At 30.5% G+C, this 11,316-nt stretch overlaps 1 protein-coding gene across 1 annotated transcript; it reads right to left on the reverse strand.

Moving 5' to 3' along the window:
- Nucleotides 1-8,914: 8,914 nt before the first annotated feature.
- On the reverse strand, nucleotides 8,915-11,092 carry HELRODRAFT_161174 (hypothetical protein; the record flags this gene model as incomplete). The annotated part of the gene is made up of 1 exon (XM_009021124.1): nucleotides 8,915-11,092. The coding sequence occupies one exon, from the start codon at nucleotides 11,090-11,092 to the stop codon at nucleotides 8,915-8,917; it is 2,178 nt and encodes a 725-aa protein (XP_009019372.1).
- Nucleotides 11,093-11,316: the final 224 nt, after the last annotated feature.

Raw genomic sequence — 11,316 nt, forward strand, 5'->3', positions numbered from 1 at the left:
ATAATTTTTAATTATCTGCTTGTTATGACTAATGAAAATATTTTTGTTCATTTTATGGGTTGAATTGACAAGTCTGAAGCATTGAAGAATATTGAATAATTTTGAAAGACATTTGAATGAACTTTGTTATTATGCATGTACGTGATATGACTGCCGGGACTCAAAATTATTTATTTTTATACCGTATTGCATGAAAAGAATTTTTCTTGCCCACCACTTACTAAATTAATTTAAATAAACAACTATTATATAAAAACTTAACGTTTCATTGTTATCCTATATATAATGTTAATATTGAAAAGAAATCAGTATAATTGAAGAGAAACAGGTCAGCGGATCAAACATGGAAATAAAAATTGCACTCGGGAACAAGCTTCGTTGCACTTAGACGAACGGGTGCCAGATAAGCCTTCCATCTTACACTTTCCATCTTTCCCCCTCTTCCAACAAAAACAAGATGTTGCCATGTAACCTCATGTTGTCAGGTAGGAAATTTTTGCTGCATGGTTTTGTGGGGATTATTTTTGAAAATAATTTTATTAAACTTAAGAGAATGCTTTCTCTTTAATGGCATAACTCAATTTCGTTTATTTTACGAAAAAATATTATTAAGAAAAAATTTGCTTACAGAGATTTTTCACTGTTTTTTTTATTAACAATGTTTTGAAATTTAAGTGTCAAAAGGATAGTAATTATTTGTAAATGTTTAATTTTGTAAACTAAATTTTAATTTTTCCACTTGAATTTAAAATGATGAAATGAGTAGATATGAATTAAAAAATGAAATAAATTTATTCAAAATGTGTTTGAAATGAAGCAAATAAAACTACACTGAGGTCTAAAATTACTTACAAATAATAAATTGCATCGAAAGTTAGCAGCAAATTTAAAAAAATTATTTAAATGAAATTTAAAAGTACATTTAAATGATTAAATGAAGTCTAAAACTTTGCATAAAAAATGGTCAACACTGCAAAGACATGGCAGCCAGCTCAAGAGTACAATAATGCTATTCACGGTGAATCATCTTGGCAAATAGTTGCAATCTTCAGACTCGATCGTCCACAGCTGTTACAACGTAGAATGTTCGTTCACCCTTACGTGCCTTCATAGGATATCGAGCAGCAGTTTTTATAAAATGTGGATGTGGATACATCCACTGCGAGGTCATACGTCACGAACGCTTGCAACGTAACGTTCCTACACACAACGACTCAACTACAACAATTTCACCCACTCGGGCACTAATGACTCAATAATCGCTAACTGCTGCCAAGAAATGATTTTGTTTCCAAAGTGGAAAAGATCAAATATATTGCCCGACAAACCATTGCCACGAAAATAAATTGAAAATAATAAAACAACTCGTCTTAAGTTTCTATGAAACCAATTATTAATTGCAAAAAAACTACCTAGAAAATATTTTTCCAAGGTATATATAATATAAGGTTATATTTGCGAAATGTTTCAAACAGCGGCAATGAGAGATGATCAATTGTTTCTCAATCATGAACACTTCCGCGAGGCATGCGTGGAAGGAGCTCGCTAACTGCCGGTAACAGCATCATCACATAATTCGTTTGTTCTTTTCTGATGATTTTTTCCAATATTTATGATTGGTATTTTATATAATACATATAGTATTTTGTATATATATATAGTATTACAAAGATATAGTAATAAATATAAATATAGTATTATATATAGAGAGAGAGAAAAAAGAAAAGAGAATAGAGGGATGTATTTTGTGTTAGGTCGAATTTGTTTTGCTCCGTGTTTTTCTTAGTTCTTTGTAATTTGTAATAAAGTTTTTTTGATTAATTTTAATTGCATTGGATTGATAACATTCTGCCGAATGCACTCATATAATATTTTTTTGTTGGTTAATCGTGGTTAATTTTTGGGTTAAATTTATTAATATTCTCTCAATATAATTTAAATTCGTAGTTAATTGTTATAGGTAAAAATTGTAAACCTTATAGGATAGTCACATTATTTGTGCGGCGAATTGTATTTTTCAGAAATTTAAAGTTTAATTTGATGATTGTTGAGTTGCATTGTCACGCAACTTCGCTTGTGTTTAAAATCAGACTGTACAAGCATTTGAACTAATATCGATGAAGAGATAGTGTCAACACTGAATAGGGAAGGCAGTATTATATGGTTTTGTGAGCAATTTCTGAAGGCCCAAAGTGATACAATGGATTTGGTAAAGTCGGTTGTAGATAATTTAAATGAAAAAATTGAAAAAATAAACAGTGCAGTTCAAACTCATTTAGACGCAATTAAAACCATGATCAGTAAAAATGGATGATAACTTGACTGTGTTGGAAAAGCCTCAAAAATGACCTGAAATCTTCATGGGCTAGCATTGTTGAAAAAATATAACAAAAAATGTTGAAAGTATAAACAATCAGGTCAAAAATGTTCAAAAACATTAAATGAAGCCAGTGAGTTAAAAGAGAGAGAGAGAGAAAGAGAAAAAAGATTCTATTGGTTTTCAACTTGGCAGAAAAAAATCAAAACGACCATTAACTTGTGAAGAAGATATTTGAGTACATTTTAAAGATCATGTCAGATATTGTGAAAGTCTCTAGATTAGGTTGAAAGAATGAATCGGTGATTCGTCCGGTCTTCTAATATACCGTTGTTGAGAACGCTCGTGGAGGCTTCTACATTTTAATTGACGACACCACTGAACAATAAAACAACTTTGCAGGTATAAGATATAATATTAAGAGCACATACAAAACATATTATCAGCACCAAACTGCAGATTTTTGCTCCTGAATAAATTTATTGTTGGCAAACGCAACGAGAATCAAAGTTCACAAAAATTGAAACAACGACAGATGACTTGTTATCAATTTTACAGCACTGAACAAACAATGAACGCAATTTCTTTAACAAACCTCCAGCAAACACCACAAGAAACTTTGAAACGGACGGAAAAAAAAAGATAACAAATGAGCGGAGAGCAGAATTAGAATGGCGTAGGTAGACCAGTAATGAAATGAATGATAACGAGACCTTCCGAGAACCGTAAAGCATAATGAAAACAACAGCAGCAGTAACAACAATGACATACGTCAGATGTGCCAGATTTTGTGGGAGGCTGCGTTTTAAAAGCTCAAACAATGTGCACGCCATGAATGAACTGGAATGTTTTATTGCAAACAACAATGCAAAGTGTGATTGGCCTCAACAGAAATGTTTACTAACTCTGAAACGGCATCGCATTACGCAATATCAAACAAAATTTTAAGTTTTTAAATCCGTAAAAAATATTTTGTAAAAATAATCAAAAGATCAGCCGAATAGAAATTTAAATATATTTGTTTAGAAAAACTTTGTTCTTTCCAATAAATTTTGGTCGTGAGTGTGAATAGTTTAAGATGAAATCCCTGTGATGACAACACAATCCACGCCAAATGTGACAGCTATTATAAATGACGAAAAAAAATTTTGATGCAACCACAAATTTAAAAATTGGCGCTTGAAAAGTACAACAAGAAGCAAAATAGCCTAAAAATGATCATAGTATTTGCAATTAACAACAATAGAGAAGCTGATATAAGAAACATACTGAGTAAGACACGCAAAAAGATGTGCTGCATTTGACTGCACGTACATTCCTTAGAGCTAAATTAAGCATTCAATCCGCAGTGAAACAATGAACAAATCAATTGATATTAACAATAATGTTAATATTAATACTGACATAATTAACATAATAATCAACATAATATTAATATCAATATTAACATTAACAAATAAGCGTCATATAAATGTATCATTAGGCTATCCATGAAAAGTTTTCTATGAAAACGAACAAAAAAATTCAAAGGCTTGCTCTTCACTTTTTTAGCACATGATTCAAATATTTCATTCAAATGTTGCCCAATTTATTTCTTAATTAATTTTAATAAGAATTGTTATTGTTGGTTGAAACAATATTCACACACGCTTTTCAGAAACATTCATGATTCAACGAAAAAGCAAAAATCTAACAAAATGAAATACCTATTTGTAGCACGTGCTCTTAAATTTTCAAACAATTCAAATATTTTTTTTTTAATTTTAATTTCATAGAATAATTATAACGTTTTTATACAATTTTCATTAAAACATTTTGAAGAAATGATGAATGTGTGTGCAAATACGTGCAATGTGTTGTAAATAAATGTAACGTTCCACAAAATGCTGCTATGTAAAGAACTGCTTGCCAGCCTCCATCGTTCATTACTTTATTTATCTATTCAAATGCGATTCCAAAATAATAAAAAAAATGTTCAGTTAATAAAATGCCTAACACACATTACCGACACATAAAAATAGACACAAAAGATGTTTATACACATTAAATTCTTCATAACAAGCAAACAAACTTGATGTAGTTTATCTTTAATAGCATTTTGAGCTTTCCAATTTTTCAAATTAAAATAAAATGAATTTATTCGGCTCTAATTAATTAAATTAGTATTTGTTGACTTTAAAAATGCTGAAAATTTTGAGAAAACTGTGAATGGAGAGGTGAGTGAATGGTGCAAAATGTACTCAATGTACTTAATGTTGTAAGCAAACTGCCCAAAATGATGCTTATTTCTCATGCTGACCAGGCGGGCATGTAATTACACAATGGAACATGAAAATTTAAAGATAATAACTTGCGAAGCGTAAAAAAGGTTTAAAATTATTTTGACCAAACGATGTTTTGTTGTTGCCAAAGTACCATTACTATGACTTTTTGCATTAAACAAAATTTCACAAAATCAAAAAGTTTGATTCAGGATTTTTCTTCAACTGCTTAATTTTAAAATGTCTTTTTTAAATGTTTTTGGTACAACTGTCACATCAATTTGAAACCATGTCATTAATGTTTTTTAGCAAACCAACATATTCAGATGTCATTAAAACATTTTCTGTGCAGGTTTTTGAATGATTTTTTTAAATGCTCAAATACAAGTTGGTACATGCTGGTTTGGTAAAAGCGCGAAATGATTTGCAAGTCGTGTGGTGTAGAGAAGCAGCAGTCGTTGCGTCACAAACCACATTTATGTTATAATTTTTAATGAAAAGTCTAGTCAAAATCTTTTGTATGAACGAGCTCTCACTAATAACGTTAAAAATTATTTTGTTGTTTTTTCCTAATGAAGGATAATAATAATAATTTGACATATAAATTTTTTCCCAAGCAATCAAAAAACAATTTGAATTTTTGAAAACACATAATGATGATAGATTATGTAAAATATCAAACGATCAAAAACTAAATATCATTTAGATGATGTGGACGTTGAGCATCGAATCAATTTTTATGCTTTCAGCAACAAAACAACGCAAACAAATTAAACAGAAGAATTCAAAACATCCCGACCAACATGCTACAAATATTTTAAGATCCAATTAGCATTCAAAACACAATGAAATACTTAAAAGGTTTAAACCTTATTTACGAAATTTGAAACTAAACGAAATCAACAATACCCAGGTATAAAATCGGAATGGAAAGAAATAGGCGTGAAGATAGCCCATTTGTGCTGAAACACCAGGAATTGGCAACAAAAAAAATTATTTTAAACTATTCTGAGACGTGGAACGTCATCTTACCGATCATTTTTCAGCACAGAACCTCCAAAAAATTCGTCCTTTGCATCGTCGTTAATAAACAAATTAACAGACACTCGAGGAAACACGCAAATGAATAAGTTAATTAAAATAACAATATAGGTACACGTATACATAATGAATAAATCAGAAATAATGAATCTTAAAAGACGGGACACGTGCAACGATGTTTATGTTATGCTGTTGTTGCTCACTGCTTCAACTGAGGTTCTTCGTAGAAGATACAGGCTGTAAGCGCGCAGATGGTTACGGTTTTGTGAATTACATTTTACTGACACTAAATTAAAGAAAGTTATCGCCCATATAATTTTTGTAAATTTGTGGAAAAAACCCACAGAACTTCCAAAATAGAATAATAAAATAATTCAATAAATTTTTCTCTCTAAATTCCTTTTTTGAATATTTAACTAGCTGTAATAAAAATTAAGAAAAATTTTCAAAAGTTATTTCTTATTATCATCACTACAATCAATCAATACAAATTTGATATTTTTAACAGTCAACTGCCAGTAAATACACGAGGTGCATTGCAAATGTAACTTATGTGATGTGTTTTTTGATTCATTCTCTTTTTTTAGAACTATTTGTTGGAAATGTGAAAAATTTTTTCTGCACATTCGTATTTTTTATATTAATCAGTATGCAGCTGTATTTTAATTGCAAATAATAAAAACATGTATGGCTTCTTCTGTCAGTCTCGAGTCAACAAAAGAGTAAAAATTTAAAATAATTTAAATGAAAAGTAAAACGTCTTAATTTGAACATTTTAAACAAGGAATGATAAATTTTTAGTAGAAAATCGTAATAACATCTGAAAGATATTGTTTCTGTTAGAGATGAGGATGTCTGGCTGAGTCATATAAATTTAAAAATTGTTTTAATAAGCTGGAGACAGAATAATAATTTAATACTTTCCCTTTGCACAGCATTGCTATACTTTAAAATTTGATTCTGCCGCCCATGTTTTTTTTTTCATTTCAAATTTCAAACAATATATAATCCTAAATTATTTTTATTCACTAAATTTTATTATTTTATATAAATTACTTCATGCATTTTGTTTATTCTTAATTTTGTTGGCAGACGTTTCACGGTTATATGGAAATTAAAATAGTGAATTAATTTTTTAGACCACTTTACGTCGGTTGAAAATTTGATTGGGCTCCATTAAAATTATTTAATTATTGCAAAAGTGGTTTCCTTATATAAAATAAAAAATTTTTTGCGAATAACATTCTAATAAATGTAAATATTACAAATAAATGATTCGTAAATTGAATAATTTCTAAGTTGTTGAAAGCAAATAAAATCTATAATCTAAACAAAATATTAAAGAACGAACCTTCTGCGTCGACCAACCAGGAGCTTGGCAACCACGTAAAGAATAAAATGTAATATAGGAAAATAATTAAAACCGTATTTGTAGTCTCGGAGCAGACAAATTTAATACAAACTTTGTTAAACTGCATTGTGACTGTCAGTTTTGCGTCACTGCTTAAATAGTTAAATAAATTCGCATATGTAAATATGATAATATACAAGTGTAATGTTCAATTTTTTTATAATAATATCGTTAATAAACAACGTCAAAATGTTTATTTTTCAATTGTTCAACAATTCAGTCAAAAATCCCATAATTAGTAGAGTTGCTACATAAAAAATTAAGATAACAGTTTTTTTGAGATGCTGGAAGCAAGAAGAAATAAAAGTGCGGAAGCTTCTATGATCCATGCTCCGATGTCTGGTTAAAACTACGCTCATATATACATACATACATAAATGTTATATATATATATATATAACAATGTTATTGTAACCATATATACACATATACGATACACACATACGTATATACTAATTAACATAGAAAAATGTTAGCATTTGAAATCTTATTTGAAAATTCTGGAAAGCTGGTGCAAAAATGGCAATATTATGTCTGCACATGTCATGAGGTAAATTGGCAGGCTTTTTTAACACACCATCTAAAATATTTCCCCATTAAAACAGCTTGTTTCAATTTGTTTATGCTTTTATTAACCAGAACTCAATTATATTTTTATATAAAATTATTTTTCGCTATAATGTTTTATGCCTGTTTAATATGTAGATCAAACATTTAGAAACCACACCGAATATATAAAATCATTCAATTGATTTACATGCTTCTAAAATCCCATTAAAGAGCAAGGCAGCGGCAATTAGGAAGAAATTAATTACAAACATTGCCAGATGTGCTCCAAGCTGTTACATAACTATAAATTATTCAATTGAAAGTTCATAAAATTAATCAAGTCCAGGCTGTGTATTTGAGACTTTGAGACAATGAAAGAATGAATCAAGTATATAATCGAAAGAAAAAAATGTAAATATCTTTTTATTTTTATACTCTAAAACTCCAATCATTAACCAACCAACCATGTTGGTTTGCTCTGAAAAACGTTAAATATGAAATGGATTTAAATGTAAAATAAACATCACGGCTTAAACTCAATACATAAATATTCTTCCTAATTTCAGGCATTTTTCGGCCTTTTGTCGATGAAAATTATTTATATATCGGCATGCAAGCATCAGTTAATTTATTCAGCGTGATGTCATGTAATGCTGAAATTTCACTTCTCCTCTATTTCGTTTCCATATTTTATCACTCTTTCTCTCAGTTTTTAAATTATTATGTGCTTATTTAGTAAAAATTACGTTTTAAAATTACACTCTGCTAAATAAAAATATAAAAGTTTATTTTGAGGCCCACTTAACTGAATCCATTTGTCCAAATAATCCAAAAACATATTTAGATAGTATGCAAACCCTTACACAGATTTCGTTTATTTTATTCTCATAATATCAATTTGCACTACGGTATGTGTCTTAACAGCCAGCCAGCAATAAATGCAATTAGTATCTTGTTATATTTTATTGTGTGACCAGGTAGAGAAAATCTTCTTTATTGTGTAATCTAATTTATAAGATTTGTTTGCACTGCACGTAAACTGGTTCGTGATAAGGAAATTTGAAAGATTCATCATACGTACGTACGCACGAACGTGTGTGTGTGTGTGTATGTGTGTGTGTGTGTGTGTGTGTGTGTGTGTGTGTGTGTGTGTGTGTGTGTGTGTGTGTGTGTGTAGAAATCGTTCATTGGCATGATGTGGTGGACATTTCATATTTTATTTCAAAATGTTTTTGGAGTAACATCATAAAGCAGATCCTAACTTAAAATAAAAATTAATTAGTTTTTAAAATACAAACACATGTATGTAATCATCAAAAGATTGTGGAAAAAATTTTAAGAGCTAGGGTTTTCACCAGATTTATATATTGAACTGGTGGGAGCTTCATTGTTCATAGGTTTTTTTGAAAATTTTTCAAAAGGTTTGCTTTTGGCTGGCGTCTCTTTTTTAGATATTTCAAAACCGGTGACTTTCATGCGAGGCTCTTTTGAAATATGTAATGAATAGTATTTCTGATGGAAAGATAATTTTGAGTTCGTTTTCTTTGTTTGGCTAACCGACAAATTTTTATTTTTGTTCTTTTGAAAAAATGTAAAAAATTTACTGAATTTGAATTTTGATTGTTCTAAAGATACATTATCCTGCACTGTTTTGAAATCATCGTAACTTGTACTTTCAAAATGTGACGCTTCAGATTTATTTTTGCCATGTTTCAAAATGCCATCCGGCTTTGAAGAAATTTTTGCATCGTCGGTAGGTCTTGAAGATTTTAAAATGTTGAAATATGAGTTGGCCGTTGTAAGTAAGTTGGTAAATCTTGATAGTGGTAATCTGGTAATGTCAGGCAGTGAAAACATCGTCCTGTTAGCTGCCGAAGAATGATAATCAAACGCCAGAAAAGAGGAGTTTGTTTGGAGCGAACTATTTTCTCCAAAATACATTAAGTCTGATATATATGTAGCCCGTTTATAATCAGCTATTGTCATAGTGTTACCAGGAACTTCTAAATAAACATCGTTAATTGATTCCTTAGATGAGAGGTTGTGCTTTCCCAAACACTTACATATTTTTTTCCTCAACGAAAAACAAATAAATGATATTATGAATATAAATGAGGAAATAACGGTGAGTAAAGATATACCGGTGCTTGATTTGAGAAACCTTTTGATAGAACTGAGGCGAAGGTACGGTGAGTTGATTTTTATGTGAATCGATTGTTTAAAAAAATTAGACTCCTTGATTTTTCCGTAATATATTGACTCTGGAAAATATTTCATTTGTGCATTTTCATCACATATATTAACTATAAAATCAATTTTAAATTTATCACATTTGGACAGTTTCAATTTTATTTTATCCTTCTTATTGAACAATGTCTCATTTTGAAAAAAATTTTTATTGCTTCTCACGCATTCAGCATACGGTGTCACTGAGAAGGTGTTATTGCAAAATGTGGTAGAAAACTCACTGAATCGAATGCTGAAAAAACTGGAGTTTGGTTTCATGATATTCGATGCCGCTACTCCTCTGCTGAAATCAATTTCTAACTCCATGTAATCCAACGTATCGATTTCAAAAAACACCGTTAACAAGAAAGCTTTGTGAGACTGTAATATAAATTCCATATCAAAATCATTTATTAACTCGGTGATGCGATACAAAATCTTTGTATAACAATCAACCGCCACGAAATCATTTTTAAAAGTGAAATTTTCACATTTTTTCAAATTAACATCATATGATTGGCAAGATATCTTTCTGTAGGCTGTCCTGTCGTGATTCACTTCGTCGTAGCTGAACAGAGAGTATTGGAGCGAGCTTGGAACGGTTTGTCCACCGTCGAATCCAAGACCTCTACAGAGAGCAGTTGATTGTTGGGGAGTCCAAATTTTTTCACTAAATGGCATTTCTACAAATTCATTTTCGCTTGAATTTTCAATGTAATAAGTTGCTAGAGGGGCATAATTACTGTAAACACTTGTTTCTGCCACTTTATAATACTTCGGTGAGAACTCCTCTCCACTTGCCAGTTTGGAGACATTGTTTTTTACCGGCTCAATGTCCTCTTCATATTTAAAATTGTAGCAAATAATGTAAATAAGTTTTTGTGAATTGCAATAAATTTCCGCAGATTGTGCAAAGCATTCTTTCATAGAAAGTCCCATGGGACAGTTTTTAAGAGGAGTTACAGTTTTCATATCGGCGTCATTGGTCTCAACAGTCCAGGTCATGTGGTAAGCAGTTCCAGTTGAAAACCCCAAATGTGTACAGACGAGATGAGTCACGTTGGCGCCCCAATCGTCGGCGCAGATTTGTGACCAATGACTTGAAAACAATCCTGATCTTATTAAAGTTTGCAGAAATCCGTGAGTCGCTAGTGGCTTTTTGGTGAAAAGCGAATCTAAATGTCTGAAGTAACCAGTTTTCTCATCCAGAAACATGTTGCCGTTCCAGAGCCTGATGAAATCAGCAGCGATTCGACCGAGAAGTAGAGATTGCGTCGCATAAATCATCGTGAGTGTGATTGTCGCTGTATGCATCACTTTGTGAGTACTTCATCGTCCTCAATTTTTAACTTGTTTATCAATGAGGTATTTGTTTTTGTATCTTACAATTATGTAAATGTAAAAATGTTTTTTTATGTAAAACAACTTGAAATGATCTTCACCGAACGTAATGTTAAAACATTGTTTACTTTATTGTTTACAAAGTGCTTTAGAAAAAGTTTATGTTTTCC

This window comes from Helobdella robusta (genome assembly GCF_000326865.2).
Source record: "Helobdella robusta unplaced genomic scaffold HELROscaffold_3, whole genome shotgun sequence".
Classification (NCBI taxonomy): domain Eukaryota; kingdom Metazoa; phylum Annelida; class Clitellata; order Rhynchobdellida; family Glossiphoniidae; genus Helobdella; species Helobdella robusta.